The following is a 21,099-nucleotide window of genomic DNA, read 5'->3' on the forward strand; positions in this document are numbered from 1 at the left end:
TGACCTCCTGAGAACTTAATATAGATTTGTTTTATTACAATTGGAGAATAAGTGACTTGACACATTGTTTAAAGGAACATAAGTAGCTCCCTACAGTGATTTCAGTTCAATTAAGCAGGGTATTGACAATCTGTAGATTTCTATTCTTTCCAAGCATTGTGATAGGAAAAACTGCAATATGTTTTTGACTGTGCAGAGACAGATATATGCACAGAATATAACTTTAATAATCAGAGTTATTTCTTGTCCCTTTCTCTCTTTAAATAATTTTTCTTCTGGATGGGGGGACTTGAACTTCCCACAAGGCAGGGTTCCCTGTCCTCTCTTAAGGAGGGAGGGGGAGGGAGGAAGGGAAGTGGGGGAGTGGGAGGGGAATGGGAGGAGGGGAAGAAGTGTAAATTTTTTTCCAGTTTATTTATTTTTTATTAAAAATTGCCATCTCCTCCCCTCCTCCTCCCCCTTCCCTCCCCTCCCCTCCACCCACACCCCCACTCCCTCCCTCTTGAGGCCAAACAGCCATCAGGGTTCTCTACACTATGTTGAGTCCAAATCGGACTCTCTGAGGGTGGCTGATGGTGGAGGCTGACCAAGGAGCCAAGGACAATGGCGATGGGCTTGGTCTCTACAACATGGACGGGCTCTGTGTGAGCCTTGTCAGTTTGGTTGCTCACCTTCCTGGACCTGGGGGGAGTTGGAAGTGTAAATTTTTTGAATGAAAAAAATAATAATTTTTCTTTTGTTTGTTTTTCATTCTGAGTGGTGATCCTCATGGCAACAGATAAACAGTGGATAGCATCTACAATTACTATTATTAATAACAATAATAATACCAATCAGATGTAATGGGAAAAATATGAAAGGAAATTGAATTGTGATTCTCTTTGTAAACAATTTATAGCTCCCACAAAGAGAGCCAGTGGAACTAGGTAGAATGTCTAGTGATCTATTCTAGAGAACTGATTTACTGGGGAATTGAAAAGGAACAGTTTTACAAAGAAGTTGTTAAGAAAGAATGTTCCAGAATGTCCTGTTATGGCTAGTCATCACACTCTTTCTGAAATATCTTTTTTACTTTGAATGCCTTTGGGGTGTGTGTGATATGTGTTTGTGTGTGTATGTGTGTGTACATATGTGTTCATGTGTGTGCTGGAATGTGTGGAAGCCAGGTGATAGCTTCAAATACTATTTCTTTTGTTTTGTGACACAAAAAATACTCATTGGCCTGGAACTCACTAATTTGTCTAGGTCACCTGACCAGAGAGCCATGAGAATCTACTATTGCAACCTCCACTGTGATGGGAATAAAAACACATGCCACATCATCTAATTTTATCACACGGGTTTGGGGCTCTCATGTACGTCCTCATGCTTGAGTAACCACCACTTGACCCAATATGTCATCCAGCCCCTTTATGCACAAAGCCTATAATTTTAATTGAGATCATTATACAACACATGCACCAAAGAGCAACTTTGAAATTGAACAATAAAAATAGTCATGATGAATTCATCTCTTCATGTGGGAGATATTATTCCATAGGGTTTCAACCTAAGCCTAGTATCTTGTACTTCATAGATGAAAATTTCTTCGTTGTCAGTTAGCCCTTGTGCAACACGGAGGGTTTAGCAACTGGCCAGGCTTGACTGAAACTCCATCCCCTTCATCTATCTCCAGCAGAGTGCCTGGAATCCCTCATTTAGTTTTAATATTCAAGACATTCATAACAAATAGAAACTTTGGTCACACTTACACAGTCTATATTGGTTGCTTTTCTATTGTTGTGATAAAATTCTACAACCATGGCAATTTATAATAGAAAACATTTAATTGTGCTTCTGGTTTCAGAGGATTAGACTCCATGAAGGTGGAGTAGATGCATCGTAGCAGAAACAGCTAAAATCTCACATCTCAAAACAATAAGCCAGAATCAGAAATCACCCTGGGGATGGTGGGATACTTTTGAAACCTCAAAGCCCATCCCCGTGGCACACCATCTCTTTCAAGGCCACATCTCCCAATTCTTCCCAAACACTTCTGCAAACTGGAGACCATGTTTTCAAACAGTTATAGTACCTGAAGCATTGTCATTTAAACTACCACATTGTACGCCCTGACTCCCATAAGCTTGTGACCATATCTCATAGTGTAAAATGCATTTATTCCAATGTCAAAAATCACTACAGTTATTTGCAGTCTCTGGACTTTTAAATTCCAATGTCTTTTCTGAGCCTAAAAGCAATTCCTTAATATAACCTCCTATAAAATCAAATAATAAAATTGCATATTTCCAACATATAACAGTACAGAATACACATGACCATTCCATAATGTAGACTATGGAGGCCCAACTCAAGAGGTTTCAGGGAAGAACAATATTAGCAACTATGCAAGAGACTCTTCTTGGATAGTTTGGCAGACTGTGGCTGCTTTCTGCCTTTGTCCTACAAATCTTCCTAAGGATAAACTAAAAAGGAATTGATGAATTTCTTTGACAAAGAAGATTTAAGGACATTCTATCACTATGGAAGCAGCATAAAGAAATACTGGGCCAAAGCAAGACTGAAAGCCGCAAGACAAACTCCAATCTTATAGTTTCATGTCTGATGTCAAAGAGCTTAGATAATTCTCCCCTTCCAGTTTTGCTGTGGCTACATAAATCTCTCTTTCATAGCAGGTTTCTACTGCCTATGTTCATCTCTTGTAGGCAGATATCCATGGCTTTGGAGACTCTAACATTTTGAGATATTCAACAAAATTTATGTTTAACTTTCTCTGATGTGGGATCCCCCTCTGTATGCTGTGAATATCATTGGTTAATAAAGAAATTATCTTGGGACTGCAGAGAGAATAGAGGTAGGTGGGAAAAACTAAAGTGAATGCTGGGAGAAGGAAGGTGGAGTTAGGGAGAAGCCATTTAGCCCTGCCAGAGACAGATGTCACAACATTACCCAGTAAGTCACTGCCACGAGGTGATACACAGATTACTATAAATGGGCTAAATTAAGATGTAAGAGTTAGCAAATAAGAAACTAGAGTTAATGGGCCAAGCAGTGATTTAAATAATATAGTTTCTGTGTAATTATTTTGGGGCTGAGCAGCCAGAAACCAACAAGCGGCTCCTTGCAATATTTCTCACCTTTCAGCATAGCTTCTTTGGGCCATTTGTTCACTTTCAGACTGCATCCATGGACTTCTCTGTAACACATTGGCCTCAGTGGTTCTTTTTAACAGTGGAAAAAGGGTACAGAACACCTTTGCCCCTGTATCCTTCATAATACTGAAATCAGAAGTATATGAATGCTACTACTAAGTTTCATTAACAAAATGGAATGGAGCCTGATCCCATTGCATAACAATTGAAACATCTGTTCTTATTGCTTTTTAGGAGCAGAAAACACCTTAGGCTTTTTTTTTCTCCACAAATTAGAAGCATGTCTGTGTGAGGTCCTGCCCTGAGGGCATCCTTCCTTTTATTCCAATGTAGATTTGGCCTCTACTTAATCTGTCTCTCTCTCTCTATCTCTCTGTCTCTGTCTCTGTGTCTCTCTCTGTCTCCGTCTCTGTCTCTGTCTCTGTCTCTGTCTCTGTCTCTCTCTCTCTCTCTCTCTCTCTCTCTCTCTCTCTCTGTGTGTGTCTCTCTCTCTCTTCAACTTAAGCCTTAGCTCCAAACTTACATTCTTTAGTATCCACTTTCTCTTAAATATGTTCATTTTCTATTTCTTTTTTTGTTTGTTTTTTTTCTTTCTCATTTTTTTATTAATAATTTCCATCTCCTCCACTCCTCCCCCTTCCCTCCCCTCTCCTCCACCCATACCCCCATTCCCTCCCTCTCCAGGCCAAAGAGCCATCAGGGTTCCCTACACTATGTTAAGTCCAAGGTCCTCCCAACTCCCCCCAGGTCCAGGAAGGTAAGCAACCAAACTGACAAGGCTCACACAGAGCCAATCCATGCCTTAGAATCAAAGTCTATCGCCATTGTCCTTGGCTTCTCAGTCAGCCTCCACCGTCAGCCTCATTCAGAGAGTCCAGTTTGATCACATGTTCCATCAGTCCCATTCCAATTGGTCTTGGTGATCTCCCATTAGTTCCATCCCACTGTCTCAGTGGGTGAATGCACCCCTCACGGTCCGGACTTTCTGCTCCTCATCAGGACCTTGGGAGCTCAGTCCGATGCTCCAATGTGGGGCTCCGTCTCTATCTCCATCCATCACCAGGTGAAGGTTCTCACTCAGAATAGTGTTTTCTATTTCCATCCATTTGCATGCAAAATTCAAGATGTCATTGTTTTTTTATCGCTGAGTAGTATTCTAATATGTATATATTCCACAGTTTCTTCATCCATTCTTCCACTGAAGGGCATCTGGGTTGTTTCCAGGTTCTGGCTATTACAAATAATGCTGCTATGAACATAGTTGAACAAATGCTTCTGTAGTATGATTGGGCATCACTTGGGTAAATTCCCAAGAGTGGAATTGCTGGGTCCTTGGGTAGGTTGATCCCGAATTTCCTGAGAAACCACCACACTGCTTTCCAAAGTGGTTGTACAAGTTTGCATTCCCACCAGCAACAGATGAGTGTACCCCTTCTATTTCCTTTTTAATTTGTTTCTTCATTTTCATTGTAGACCTTCACAGGAGTGATTATTTATAATCACACCATAGAGTCCATATTAGGCTGCCTTGAAATCTCCTCTACTAAAGAATTTAGTCTGTTCCTGTTTATTTAAGCTTGAGGAAGGGTCTTAGGATGAAGGCAAGAAGCAGCCAGTCTTTGCTGAAGAATCACAGGAATGGTCTCTAGACAAGTTGCTAATACTATCCTCTCTGAAACCTCTGAGTTGGGCCTTCATAGTCTACACTGCTCTCTGTATTACTGTTTTCCAAACTTCTACTACAATGGCTGTTCAGCATTCAATCACTTTCCAAGTGTGAAGTTCCAAAGTCTTCCATATTTCTAAAAAAACACACACAAAGCCCTGTCAGAAGAACAGTCCACTTCCTGGTTCTGATTTCTTTATCAGTTACTTTTCTGTTGCTGTAATAAAAACACATGATCAAGGCAAATAAACCATTTAATTGGAATTAACAGTTTTTGAGGTTTAGAGTCCATGGTGTTAGACCCAAAGCGTGGCAAAGAACAGCTGAGATTTCACATCTCAAAATGGCCAACAGAAAACAGGCAGTTCACCGGGCATGATGGGAAATTTTGACGCCTCATAGCCAACCCCCGTGACACACCTCCTTCACCAAATCCACACCTTCTAATCCTTCCCAAAGTATTCTACCAACTGAGGACCAAATAGTCTAAAATATGAGCCTGGGGGAGGGGCATTCCCACTCAAACAAACACAACAACTTTCTCCCCAACTTTTAGAAAAGTTGGAGAATGCATTTTGTCATGAGATTGTACCTGGGCATCCAATAACTTATCATACCCTTGGACACAAAGGCATAATATTGTGCATATCCTAGAAAATTTCACAACTCTGTGGGAAAACAGTTGAATGCTTTTCTGGTTCACATAATTCTATATGATGATATCTGTGAATGATGCTTTAGAAGCTCATCATGCAGATTGCTTGAAGGGCATAATTTGTGAACACTATATACATAAAAATAGTGGAATTCCTGGTGTGGACCGAGACACAGGGATCCTTATTTCTCATACCATGTCATTAGGCTGAATGGTGTCTTATGCAAGTTAATATTTAAATGGTTAACTATAAGACTATTGCTTTATGTTTGCTTTTGTATATATATGCATGGTTATGACTGTCTAGGTAAATGTATGTATTCAAATGTATGCATACATGTAGAAGCCACAGAAAAAATTAGGTGTCATTCCTCACCTTTTTCTTTTTCCACATTCTGGAACTCACCACATTTGCTAAGTTTCCAGGCCAGTAATCTCCAAGAATCCAACACACTCAAGTTTTTAGATTACAAGCACGTGCTATGATATATACCCATTGTACACCTCAATTAGACAAAGTCATGGCCTCAGTAAGTCTGTACAGTCTCACCTTATAAGAGTGATAATGATGAAGTTCTGTCTCCAATAATATGATTGTGTGGCACTAGACAGTCAAAGTAATAGAAGAAACTCAACTGGATAAAACAAGTAGAAGCAGCAAAAATGTTGGCAAATTGTAAAGTACAAATTCTGTTGAGGAATTTCAAGATAATCAGTAGAGAAAAATTATATGAGATATATGAGGTTATTTCAGTGTGATTAACACTGGGGAAGGTGGGAATAATTGGTCCTGCATAACAGCAATGATATTATAATCAGTCTGTCATGCCTTGAAAGCTCATTTGAAGAATAATCTTCACACCCCCAACTCTAAGGAATGACATTCTGGTTCACTTTCTGATGTTGTAGAAAATTCTAATGTGTGAGTGTCCAACCTTTTACAATTGTGATAGGTTTTATTGACAATTACTCTGGAAGGCATGCAGCCTATTAGCAGCAATTTTACATGCCTGTAACATAAATATTAGGTACTCATTTGATTGTCATGTAGCATGTTATGTACACTGGTAATATATAACTTCGAAATATAATGATAATATCGTGGGTGCAAAGAGTAATATTAATGTCAGTAATACCATGGGATATCACTGTTGAGATGTTGTTATAATGGTTCACAGTTGTAATGATTTGTCCAGGGCCCTTTCATAGAACGTATTGAACAGACAAGCTGTTTTAATCACTTCCGTGCTTCTATAGTAAATGATATGTTTAACCAAAGCAACTTTAGGAAAGAAATTTATGTTTGACTGACAGTGGAAAGATATAATCCATCATGGGGAAGGCATGGCACTGGAGCTTGAGACTGCTCCTCAAAGTACACCTGTAGTAGGGAAGCAGGCAGAGAGGGCTTGAGACACCTGGTCACATTGCATCTGTAGTAGGAGAACAGGAAGAGAGGGCTTGAGACACCTGGTCACATTGCTTCTGAGGTAGGGAAGCAGGGAGAGAGGGCTTGAGACACCTGGTCACATTGCATCTGTAGTAGGGGAGCAGGAAGAAAGGGCTTGAGACACCTGGTAACACTGCTTCTGTAGTAGGGAAGCAGAAAGATAGGGATGAATGCTGGTGCTCAGCTAACTTCCTCCTTTTTGTACAGTCCAGGATTCTATCCAATGGAATATTGCTGCTTCCTTTAAAATGGACTTTTCTTCCTCAACAAGTCTAATCTAGAAATTTCAGCAGAGATATGCCCAGTTTATCTCATAGATGACTGTGTTTTCTGTCACTTTGACAATAACTATTTAGTATCACACACATACACCAAAACTCTGACTCCAAAATTCACACAAGAATTTTTCTCTGCCCCATTGATGAATCACACATCAGCTTCACAGGTCCATTCTAATTAAAGTAATGGGGTAGTCCACAGAGGAGTAACAATATCACCTTGTTTGTATGTGCACAAGGCTACATAGAGTGAATCCTGTGATGTGAGTATCTCACAAGGAAAACCACATGTGAGTATGGGTTATATGTCCTCATCTCCACTCTTTATCCTAGCACTATGTATATAGCTAGACTTGTGATGCCTATTAACTATGTTGTGGGGAGCAATGTGGAGCCATGGATAGTTCTATTGTATCTTCTGTACATTATACATATCAAAAGTGCCAAGTATTAAATTGAATTATTTCAAATTTACTTCCAATTCAAGATCTAGAGGCAGAATTGGCAACATGAGCATATTTAAAATGAACATTCAACTCTGACAAGGCTTCCCTCTCCATTTTGGCCAAAGACAGAACAAGATTGCACCAAAGTAATTAAATGAATAAACAGTCACATAAATAAATATGTAAAGTTGAAAATAAACATATTATATAGAAAGAAATGTCAAACCAATGATTGAGTGATGATATGTGGACTACTTTTAGAAACAGGTTGGAAACTTGGAAAATGGAGATAAGTTAAGTGCTGATAGATGACAGGTTGATAGGTAGATGATAGATAGATTAGATGATAGATAGATAGATAGATAGATAGATAGATAGATATGGATAGATAGATATGGATAGATAGATATATAGATAGATGATAGATAGATGGATGATATTAGACATACAGATCAATAATAGATCACTTACAATTGGTAGATAGTAGATAAATTATAAAACATTGCTAAATATATGATAGCTAGATGGAAGTGACAATGAGTAATTGTCAAGAAGTCTTTGAAACAAAACTAGCCAATGCACTATAGTTTTAGAGTAATCGGTTTTCTCCATGGTCTTCATTCTTTGATGTTTTATTATATCTTTCATATCTTTAAAATTATTCCATAATGTCTGAAGTATTACCTAGCATGGGAAAAGAGGCTTTGGGGATGCATTAATATACTTAAGAAGTAAACATCAACCTTCTTATAAATATCATGTCCATTTCACAGCTGTCCATTTTTATTTTCATTCTATAGAATCTTATCATTGCATAAAATGTTTTTGCTATCTTAATAACATTTGTGTATATTGCTATTGTACTGGATAGTTTCATGCCAACTTGACACATGCTAGAGTCATCAGAGGAGAGAGTTGAGAAAAGACCTCCGTAAGCCTGTAGGGCAATTTCTTAATTAGTGATTGATGGAAAATGACCCAGCTCATTACGGGTGGGACCAACCCTGGGCTTTTGGTCCTGTATTCTATAACAAAGAAGGCTGAGGAAGACATATGGAGCAAAGACATTAAGTAACACTCCTTCATGGCCTCTATATCATCTCCTGCCTCCAGGTCTCTGCCTTGTTTGAGTTCCTCCCCTGAGTTCCATCGATGATGAACAGTGATATGGAAGTATAAGCAAAGTAAACCCTTTTATCCCCAACTTGCTTTGTTGGTCGCAGTGTTTCATCTCAGCAATAGAAACTATAACTAAATCAGACATCAAGAACATTTTTGGAGTTTCAGGTGAATCTGTTAATAATAGGGGTTTTCAGGTAACTTCTGTAGCACTATGGGTTTATGTCATATTTATTTTAGGAATAAAGATTTTATAGAATTATTTTTTTACTAGAATTCACAGAAGAATACAGTTCTATTTCAGAACAACAAAGCACATGTTTTTCTCGAGATATTATGCTTATCAATTAGTTGGTTTGGGAAACTATTCCTGAGATGATTCACAGTCACTCAGGATAATGCAAGTGCATGATATAACAGATATTGCTAAGGAAATAGTTAAAACCAAACCATTTCTTTTGGCTTCCTATATACTGAGACTGAGGTGTGAGGAGACGAAATAACTTTTCCCAGATGGCAGAAAGACTGTGTAGAAAGAATTACCACAAGATGGCCGCGCAGTGAGGACTTTCCCGTTTTATTTCTTTTTAGTGAAACCACACCATTGGCTCTGATCTTATAATAACAGTTGCCTTCAACATGCTTTCCTGTCAGTGTTCTCTAGCAGAAATGCTGTGGGTTATTGCTTTTCTTTATGGGCCTTTGTTTCCCCATTTGTAAAACTAAGAGGGTGGAAGAGGGAAGAAACCACATGATTGCTCTGCTCAGTTCCTTTTCTGCCCTTTGAATCTATGAAGAACAGTGTTGCAATTATGTGGGTAAGATTCTCAGATGGAAAACACTTTTTAAGTCTTCCTGTTTCCTCCTGTGCTTTAGTAGTGAGGATGTTCAGAATTAATCTCCATGTCAAAATGCAATAAATGCTTCCACACAAGTTAGCACAACAATATCCTACAGACAAGCCCTTGCAACTTTAAGATTTATTTATTTTTATTTCTGTCCCCATGTGTCTATGCATGTGTGGGTATGTTCACTTGTGAGTAGAGTTTCCTCAGAGGGTAGAGAGGGCATTGGATCCCCTGTAACTGGAGTAATAGAGTTGTTTATGAGCCATCTGACATGGGCGCTGGAACTGAACATGGGACCTCTATATGGCAAGTAGACTGTCTTAACTGCTTCGACAGCTCTTCTGCACATTAGCAGCCCTGCTGCCTGCTTGTGTAGTAGCCACTGATGCCCTGGTTTCTTTGTCATATTCTGTCATTGATTAAAACCCTGAGTTTAGGAAAGTGAAGTTACCTAAGTTTCATACTGGCAAAAATGTCTTTCAAGAACAGAGCTCTCTGTCCTTAAAACCATGTTCCTTTCTTACCATTATCTTTCATTCCTCCTTACCTTGTTCTTTCATTCTTATTGAAAGAATGCCATGTCTCTGCAAACATTCAATATAAAAATCCAGATAAGTTTTTATATATGTGCATATGAATGTTGTGTTGGCCAGGGTTCTCTAAAAGAACAGAAAAGTCAGCATACATATATGGAATTTATTCGAGTGTCTTACACGCTGTGGTCTAGCTAATCTAACAATGACTATCAACCAGTAGAAAGTCCAAGAATACAGAATTTGTTCAGTCCATAAAGCTGGATGTCTCAGTTTTTTTAGTAAATGCTAGAATTCTGAAGAAGTTAACGCTCATGCCAGTGAATGGACTTTCCAGCAGAAGTGAGGCCAGGCAGGGAAAGAGCAAAAGCTCTCTTATCTCCATGCCCTTATATAGGCTGCCGCCAGAATGCATGGCCCAGATTAAAGGTGGATCATCCCACATCAAAAGATTCCCACTTCAAACAATTTAATAAAGAAAATTTTTTTCACAGATATTCCTAACTACTTGGGTTTTACTTATTTAAATGGAATCAAGTTAGCAACCGAGAACAGTCATCATACATGTTTGTGCATGTATGTGTGTGTTTGTACACATTTAGAAGCCAGGGGAAACCTCAGGTGTCATTCCATAGATGTTATTCATCTGAGTTTTCCATTGGAGATTAAAAGAATGCGTGTATTTATGTTTGGAGTGGGGCTGGTAGCTGTGCGTGTGAGTACAAAGGCCTGTGGAAACCAGAAAAGAACACTAGACCCTCCTAAGATGGCATCAGAGATAGTTGTAGATAACTAATGTGGATTATAGGAACTGACCATGGGTTTTCTGTAAAAGCAGTATACTCTCTTAACTCTCTTACATTTTCCCAACCTGCTTTTGTGACTTAGAAAAACTCTCATTGTTCTGGGGCTCTCTAAGGAGACTAGGCTGTCTAGACCAAGGGGTCATCTTCTCTCTGTCCCCCACTAGCACTATAATTATAAGCTTGTGTTGCCATCCCCAGTGGTTTTTAAAATGTCACTTCAAGGCTTAATTTTCAGGTTCTTATGCCTACACAGAATTGTTTCATCTTTGATAATGATGGGTTGTTTTAAAAATGCTTATGGTCTATAGCTGTTATTGTTTTCAACCTATTTAAATGTTCTTTAAGAAATTACCCCTGGTATTGTGTCTATTCTGAACTTACATAGATTTTTTGTCCCTGTCAAAATTTCCTATACAATGCAGTATAACCACTGTTTACATAGCATTTATCTTTTATTAGGTATTCAAAGCAACAACATTGGGATGATTTAGAGTATATAGTAGGTATATGACACAAATATGCTATGCTATTTTCTGTGAGAAAGCTGAGCGCCTGTACACTTTGATATGCTTTAGAATGTCTTTGAACAGTCTCCCCAGGGATAAGGAGAGAGATTGTATTGGTCAATTTTAAATGAATAATTTGCATTAAATATATAGTATAAAGCCTGTGGAATAAAGACCCATAAACATAACCCCTAATACTATTTTCGCCCATATTAACTTGAGGTAGAGCCTTATAAGGACCAAAACTCTTGGCTCTTTCTTTAAAGTATAGAATGCCTTGATGCCATTGTCTGTATAGAGGTTTCGGGGAGACTTTATTGTACCTTGAGTGATCCACCGTTTATGTCCTCTTCTCTGGACTTTCATTCTTACTTCTCCTGCTTCGCATTGTTGTCTATGCAGAGGACAAGATCTGGATGACAGTTCAGCACAACAACACAGAGCTGACTCGGGTACAGGGTTCCAACCCTGAGAAGCCCTATTCCATGACCTTAAACTACGGTGGCAGTATGGAGCAGCTGGAGGCTCTGATTGATGGCTCAGAGCACTGTGAACAGGAGGTGGTATATCACTGCAGAAGATCTCGCCTGCTTAACACACCAGGTAAGGTTCTGCCCTTTTTGACGGTACCCTGAAGCCCACGTGGCAATACTCTATGCTTTTCCTGGCACAAGCTAGGGTCTTTGAAAAAGTGGGAACCTCAATTTAAAAAATGTCTTCAAATGATAATTCTCTTAGTGACTGATGTGGTAGGGCCAAGCCAATTATGGGTGGTAATACCTCTGGGTATGTAGTCCTGGAATATATAAGAAAAACAATAAATAAAAATAAACCTGACAACGCCAGCGGGAGCAAGCCTTCAGTTCATGTTTCCTGGTTCCTGCCCTGACTTCTCTCAGTGATGGAGTGTCACTTGAGAATCGTTAAGCTTTCCTTCCCAAGTTTCTTTCATCACGGTGTTTTATGACAATAGAAATACTAGCTAAGGCATCCAAAGAGAGGGGTATTTGACAAGAAAATGACTGCAGTGTATTTGTTCGCTCTGCTCTGGGAAAAGATATGACTTAAAGAAGACCACGAGTCTTGGCTTTGATATTGAGGGAGGTCCGTTGAGTCTGTACTTGTCTCTACATCTTCAGAATGACATAGTGATAATACCCACCTTCATCAGCTGTGGAAATGAAGAGATTTTTGTGAGAAATGCATTTGAAGACAGGGCATTTAAACTTGATATGGAAAGTATGGCAGTTGAACACTGTTGGAGGGGAAAGATAGCATCAGAGGTATCTAGTATCCCAGTTCATACACACAAAAGTTAGGAGTTATGTCTAAAATAAAGGATATCTAAGGAGTAAGCACCAGTCAATGAGGCCAACAAGACAGTCAGAGGCTACTCTGTGTTCACAGTTCCTGTTGCCTGGAGAAGAGAGATTTTAGTGGATATGAAAGTAAATGTTCATTTTAATTAATTAAGCAGTTATTAAGATGGGGTTTGTCAAGTAGCATTCATTTCTCATTAACTCACTATGTAGCTTAGAATACCTTGAATTTTTGGTCTACCTGTTTCCACCTCTGGAGTGCTGAGAATACAGAAGTATGCTTGTTTTGTTCCCTGGAATATTGGCCTTCAAAATCAGGACTGTTGTGCATGTTTGAAAATCACTCTACCAAGGGAGATGTCCCTAGCCTTGAGGCTTTATTTCAGGAAAAAAAAATGGCTAACTCCTTTTATGTTCATCCATTTCTGTTGTTTTATGGTCAATGAATGATTTGGTTATTATGTGTGAATTAGTTTTCTCTCTTGCTGTTGAGATGTAACACCTAACAAGGCATCCAGAAGAGAGATTGCCTTTGTTCCTGGTTTAAAGCTCATCATGCCAGGGAAGGCATGGTGGTAACAGCAGGATGGTCTGAGGTAACAGGAGCATGGAACAAATGCCTGCTCATCTCCTAGAGGACCAGGAGGCAGAGAGGGCAATAGTAACATTCAGCTAGGCTTTTCCATTTTCCTTTTCATAAAATGCATAGACGGTTTGACATATTAGAGTCTATGTTACCTTGACTGCCTCGGAACACTGTATATAGAACAGATTAGACTTGAACTCATAGAGATCTACATATATCCTCTTCTTGAGTGTTGAGATGGAAGGTATGCGCCACTCATCCCATATGGAGTCATTCATTACCACCAACATTAATTCATTCTCAAGGCCACGAGGGTATCCGGTGTCCAAGATAGAGTATCGCATCCTGTCATGAAGTTTAGTATCTAGTGGCTAGTGTTTGCAGGTTTAGAGTGGCTGGGGAACAATAGAGACAGAAGTGTCAGTAATGCATGAGTGGGAGACACCTAAGTACACCACTCTGCCTGACTAATCTAGAATCTTCAAGGGAAGATACCGTTCCACCTAAGTGAATTTTCCAGATAACTGTCACTTATCCCTTTAAACGCCGAAAATATTTTCAAAGAAATTTTAACTATTTGAAATGGAAATCTTTTTCCAATGGATTACATGCCTCCTTGCCTTCTTAAACACAGAATTCGGAACAGAAAATGGGACCCTTATTTTGATGACTCAGGATCATCACTGTGAAATCAATTCCAGAACTGCTGTTGGATTCAGCCATGCTTGTCAGGCTGATAAGATCAGTGCTGCCTCTCCGTGTTCCTTTCCTTGCATTCCATTCCCCACACATCAGCAGACTTGGTTCACTGTCTCTCTCTGTGGGTAGGCCTCTGTCCCCTGATGATTAAGATGAACTCACACCACCTAAGCTCTTCTCAGGATGTCGGGCTCTAGGAACTGCCCTGCTGTCTTTTAATTTTTCTTGTCTTTTTCCAATGTTTGTGATCAGCTGAAAAAATAGAAGTTTTCCCACTCTTACTTTGGGTCTTTCCTCAAAGACTGACAGTCATGTCACTTAGGTTATATCATCTCCTTTATTTATTTATGTGTGCATGCATGCACATGTGTGTGGGGGGGTTGTGTGTATGCTGTGCACACATGTCCATTGTGCCCTTGGAGGTTATATTTAACACCCCCCCCCATCGGTTACTTATAGGCTGTTGTGAGCCACCCTATGTGGGTGTATAGCACTCATGTCCTATGTCAGACTGGGGCACGTTTGCTGCTGAGCCAGTTATCTCTCCAGTCCCTGTTATTCCTTTGTGTGAATACATTGTCTTCTTAACTAGATTGTCTTAAGTTCTTTGAGCTTAGGTTTGTATAGGAAGAGAATAGATTTGGGAAGGGGACCAGACTGGAAGTGATGTCTCAATCTAGTTCTTACCTGACTTGTGCCAGCTTGCTTAGTTTCTACAGTTTAATTTTACCGCCTGTTAAATTTACATAAAAATTTAAATTTATTAGGATGATAAGATGAAAGTCAAGCAGTCTGAAATTTAGAATGTACCCTGTATATCTCAGGCATCCAGTAACCAGTGTCTCTGCTCCCAGTTTGCTTCTCAATAGAAAAGGAGCACAGTAGATGGTAGGATGAGAAAGAAGTTGAAAAGGAATTTTTTTCTATTATTTGTTCATTGAAAAATCAATACAATGAGTTTTTCCCATGTCTACCCCTTCTCCTCCTATTCCCTCCAGATGCACACCCAGTACCCATCCAACTTTGTTTCCATTTATTAGTACCCATCTAGTCCAGTTCACTCTACCCATATATTCATGGTGCTGTGGCCTTCCACTGGAAAATGGTTGACTTCTCAGGGGTTACACATTATAAGAAAACTGACTCTTTCTCCAGCCACTATCAGTTGCCAACAGTTCCTCAGCTAGGGTCAGAACTTCATGTCTACCTTCCCTCTTTATGCTGGTACTTTTGTCTGGCTTTAGATTGCACAGATCTTGTGCATGCTGTCACAACCTCTGAGTTCACATGTTCAGCTGTCCCGACTGAACCTTGGGAGGAGTGAGAATATGAGCATAGAGATCAAGACTATGATGGAAATACCTACTGAAACAGTTTATCTAAGCTAATGGGAGCCCACCAACTATGGCCTGGAAGTGAGAGAAGCAGAATAGGACCAAACTAGGCCTTCTGAATGTGGGTGACAGTTGAATGGCTAGAGCAGACTGTGGAGCCACTGGCAGTAGGATGAGGATTTATCCTCACTGCTTTGTTCTGGCTTTTTGGAACTCAGTTTTTTGGATGGATACCTTGCTTGCTTAGTTATAGTGGAGAGAGCCTTGGTCCTACCCTACAAAAATGTGCTAGACTTTGTTGAATCTTTGCCCTCTATGAGGAGTGGATGGGGGGGGTGGGATGGGAGGAAGGTGAGGGGAGAGGAAGGAATGGGAACTGTATTTCGCATGTAAAAAGAGAAAAGGTTGTTTTTTATGATATATATGTAGGCTCTCCCTCTCCTAGGACCCATGACCACTGCCCAACAATGCTCCCAGATATGGATTTGATCCTGTGGCAAGGGACTTAAATCCACCAGAATGTGGTTGGTTCCTTGCATGGTGTTCTTCCTGCTAGAGTAGCAATGGGCCAGTCTCACCAGATCAACTGGTATTGCATGTTACAGGGTGCACAGACGGTTAGACAGATGATATTCTTCTTATCCAATAGGGCTTTACCATCAGTTTCTGGAAGATAACCAATAGGATTGGAAATATCCTGTGCCATTTGTGTATCTATAGAGCTTTACTGGCTAACAACTTCAAAGGAAGAAAATATTTTTGAAATTGAGGTTTTTATCTGTAAGCTTATGGTGTACAATAGAAATATCATTGTCCCACTATAGTATGACTGTAGTTTAATTCCCTCCATATGTGTGTGCGCACATACACATACATGCTTATATATATTTTTTGCAGTAGTGGGTAGAGGTAGGTTTCCATTATTAGCTAATTGCAAAGTAGATTAAGAAAGGATTCCCAGCCCTATTGTAGACTTATTTATCCTGTATATCACACCCACAAAGGGAATAACAAATAAGGTTGCTGAGATCCCTTAGCAGGTACAGTGCTTTACTGCCAAGCCTGGAAATCTGAGTTCAATTTCCAGGATATATATGAGAGCAGGAAATAATAAGTGCCCACAAGTTATCCTCTGGTCTTCACAAAATTTCTCTAGGGCTTCTGTGTGCATAAGAGTACACACACACACATACTAAGTAGATACATACTTTTTTATCATATTTAATAAACCAACATAATCTTACAAATAGTTGATTTTTACCAACCATAGTATATCGTCTTATAGAGGTATTTCAGATAAACAGTCTCCATTTGACATGTACATTCAGATACGTTGTAGATGGGGCTACAAAAACATTTTTGTACATGGATCCTTGTAAACATAACAGATTGTATATTTAAGATAAATCCCTTGAGGTACCATTGCCAGCACAGAAAGTGTGTGCATTTTCAAGGATTTTTTCCACCTTGACTTCTGCTGTGCATCAGGGTAGGGCCAATTTATACCACGGACAATACAGGGGAACTGTGTGCCCATTTCCAAGCATGGACATTAGCTTTAACTTCTTATTTCAGTGTTTGTAATTTTATGGTTGTAAAACATCACCAAAGAAAGTTGAAAATAAGTTCTGTGGAGAGTAGTAATTATGCATTCACATATAAGAGAGAGGGAGGGAGAAAGAGAGAGAGAATACATCACTTAACTAGTAGTCAAATGCCACGACTAATAAAAACTAGAAAGGGATGCAGATGGACTGAAGTTGGCAGAAGAGAATGTTGAAGAAGTCTTCTTGCCATAACATTTCATTATTTTTTCCATAGATAATGAAAAAGGAAGTAAAGAAGGCAAGCAGAGAGAAAAAGAAAAACACCCAAAGGGTTACTGATGACCAAGGTGTCTTATGATTGAGGCTATGTGTGATAGTCAGATAAGCATTCTCTCTAAACCAAGCCACATAACTTGATTTATTCCAGAAAGCTGAGAAGGGCTAAGCTACGCCTTACATGGAGAGCTCCTGAATTCAAACACACTACTATTAGTATGGAAAGCTCCACAGATCTAAGAGAATGGGTATTTCCAGAAAGAATGCTTTAGTATAAATTTCCTTATTGTGTAGAAAAATAAAGGGGAAGAGAGAAGAGCAACCAGGGTCACATAGCTGTTAGTGTCTGTGCAGATTTCTGGGAAATACCCAATGACTGTACCACTCAGCTCCTTGGGATGTGGACTGTGGCTCACCGCAGCAATTCCTTAGTTCTCTCTCCAAGTTCAGGAACTTGCTTGGTTATCTTCACCCAGTAACAGTGAGAACAGAGGGGAGACAGGCAAATGGAGACTATGCACAGTGTATTGTAGAAAGTTAAGGCCAACTCAGCTTAGAGGAGTCAACCTAGAGTCTCCATGGTGCTCCAACCTAGAGTTCTTGATCATGCCTAGGTAGTGACAGGCAAAAACACCATGTCAGTGATTCGGAACGTCTGAGCGCTGGGAGTGTATATAAGTTTATCCCCATTGCTAAATTAAAGAGTCTGCTGTATCCTTTTCACTGGAGTCCCAACTTCTATGTTGTTGATGTTGCGCCTTCTCACCCCTTTCCCCTAGAGAGACATTAGTGCCCAGCTACAGTGTACCACTGTGTTTCATTTATTCAATTGGTGAGTAAGCCAAGACACTTTCATTTTCTGGGTATTCCTCTGCAATTTTCCTACAGATCTACTCATAACTTCCATCCCAAGTGACGTGAAACCTTTCTCTGAAACTGAAGCTGTGTCATAGAAACCCCAAGTGACAGGACACATGCCCTGTAACTTTCATGCATCCTCAAATTTCCCACTTTGTTTGCTTCTTCTTGCCACATCTTTGTGCAAAGCTATGACATCACTACAGAACAGCTTTTCAGAGCAGGGGAGTAGCCAGGCTCCTGTGCTCAGCAGCCCCTTTCACTGCTCACTGATGGAGGAAGCAGTCATGTGCCTCTGGGTTATGGTACAGCCTGTCCTGGCTGAGTTTGAGCTACTCTCACACCTCCGCATCATGTAGGAATTCGAACTCTGCACACGAGTTGAGATAACTGATATATTTAGCACTCTACCATGAAAGCTTACTTTGGGGTTCACTCCCAAGCAAAGCTGCACATGGTTCTTGGCACAAGGGACAGTTTGAGACCTAAATGTATGCTATGGCTTTGACCTTGAATGTTACCAGAGCTGCTTGTTTACAGGCTTGATCTCTGGCTTGGTGCTGGTGGTGAGTGGTAGAGTGGTGGGACTTTTAAGGGTAAACACACAGCAGGGTATGCTCAGGTCATTGGGGTCATCACTCTTGTTTTCCTTTGTTTCACTGTGTGTGTGTGTGTGTGTGTGTGTGTGTGTGTGTGTGTTTGTGTGTATTTATATGTGTGCAGATAGATTTATGTGTGCACTTGTATGTGGAAGCCACAGGACAACCTTGGCTGTGGTTACTTATGACTCTATCCACTTTATATTAAAGAGTGTGTCTCCCATTAGCCTGAAATTCACCAATTCTGCTAGGCTGCCTGACCAGCTAGCCACAAGTGTCCGCATGCATCACCTGAGCACTAGGAAGACAAGGATATGACACCATGTCCAGGTTCTTATTCTATCTATCTTTTGCCATATGTACCTTTGCTCATCTTTCATTGTAGGTGCTGGGGATCTGAACTGGGATCATCAAGTCTATCCATCAGATGCTTTTACTTGTGGGATCTTCTCCCCAGCCACCTCTGTTTTATTAGTGGTGTCTCTGGCACCTAAGTCCATTGTTATGTTTATGCAGCAAGAGCTTCACTGACTGAGACATCTCCCTAGCCCCATTTTCTCTTGATCCTTGACCCAGCAAGGTAGTTTTTCCCTCACTCCCATCACAGACACAAAACACTTGGGCCAATGAATCACAAAGTAAAATCTCCAGAATTGTGGCTCTAGCAATCTCTTTTACATAGAGATTGATTGTCTCAGGGACTAACCAGCAGGAGGAAAAATCCAACATACATACACACAACCATCAGAGATTCAGACTCCTTTACTTTGAAACCTAATCATCATAAGAAAGGCTGAGCTGGAATTTTCTTTGGTTTTCTTTGAATAGAAAGCATCTGTAAAGCAAAATGATCTTGTAAAGCAAGCTGGCTGTGAGGACTGCTTATTCTCTCTAGTTCAGTGCCTCCTACACTGAACTTCTGTCTCCTTTCCAGGAGCTGGAGGTACACTCAGCCCTGCCCATTCATTTCTATAGGCTTTCAGGAGTTTGGATTAGCAGAGAATTGCCTAACCTAGTCACGTTCCAGTGGAATTTAAAGGGACAAAATGTGTTCTCTGAGAGAGAATTATCACATCCTCATTTGCCCTTTTCCCTTCATCTTTCGTACTTTAGTGAACATACAACTAAGTAGATATATATACACACACACTATATATTATTTAAACAGTGTATCTATGATCTATAGCATAACAAAATGTAATATAATACATGCAAGTTTATATTATAATCCTTATTTATATGGTTTCTCTATCTTCTGATTCAACCAAATGCAGGTTGATAATACTTGGGAAAAATGCATCCCTAGGTGACTCAGTCAGTAAAGTATTTGCCATACAATCAAAAGAACCTGAATTCAATTCCCACTGTGCACATAAAAAGCCTGGGAGAGATGGAGACAGGTTGAATCTTGAGGCTAACTGACCAGCCAGCCTACCTTATTTACTGATGTCCAGGTCATGGAGTGGGGATTGTCTCAAAGTACATGGTGGAGTACTCTTGAGGAACAACACCCAAGGTTATTTCCTGGCCTCCAATCACAGATGTGCATTTGCACACTCACTTCCATAGATGCCCTCCACACAAGCATTTACTCACATGAACCCTCACAAACACTTTTGTTTGTTGTTATCTTCTAAAACACAGCATATATCTAGTGGTTTAAGGTAGATGACAAGATATATATAGATTCTATAAAAATACTATAAATACTATGCCATTGTGTAGAAGGATCTGGAATAGTCGAAAGTTTTGATGACTGTTGTCTTGGAAACAGTTCCCCAGGAATGCCCAGTGTTCTGTACTACTTATATACAAACAAGCATACACTGTATCATATATACCAGGAAATGATAGTACATACTCATAATTCATACTTACTATACCAAAATAGATCTTTAAGCTCACTTGTATGTGAAAGTCTTTATATTTTCGTGTGGTATTTAACTCAGTGTGACCACTCATATATCTTTGTAAGAGACTTGAATAGAAGAAGTTTATGGGATTTTGTCACAAGTCTTCAAACATAGTGACTTGGACCAGCCAGATGGCTCAGCCAGCAAAAGCAATAGCTGACATGCCTGGCAACCTGATTTGTATCCCAGGTACCCATAATAGGAAAGGGATACCGACTCCCATAAGTTCTCCATATGGAGACGGTCTTTCTCTCTCATAAACACACATATACACAACTTAATATAATTTATAAATAAACATGGAGATTAGCCATGAATCTAGTCAATGCATTTCACAGTGCATGAAAACCTCTTCCCATAATATTTCTCTGAGAATAGACGCTTGATGTTTCACATGAGGAAGAAAGTCAGAATAGAAGTGAGTGAATTCATAAAAATGATATCAACATATTTTAGGCCAAAGACATAGATGCATAGCTAATGGGAAGCTAATACCTATAAAAGTGTGA

The 21,099-nt window shown here is 39.8% G+C and overlaps 1 protein-coding gene across 1 annotated transcript in view; it reads left to right on the forward strand.

Annotated features, from left to right (window-relative positions):
* Cntnap5 (contactin associated protein family member 5) overlaps positions 1-21,099 on the forward strand; it is a 954,245-nt gene that overhangs the window by 646,288 nt on the left and 286,858 nt on the right. The window contains 1 exon segment of the mRNA XM_042054039.1: positions 11,862-12,067. Within this exon segment, the coding sequence (XP_041909973.1) occupies positions 11,862-12,067 (206 nt within the window).

The sequence above is a fragment of the Arvicola amphibius genome, chromosome 12, assembly GCF_903992535.2.
Source record: "Arvicola amphibius chromosome 12, mArvAmp1.2, whole genome shotgun sequence".
Classification (NCBI taxonomy): Eukaryota; Metazoa; Chordata; class Mammalia; order Rodentia; family Cricetidae; genus Arvicola; species Arvicola amphibius.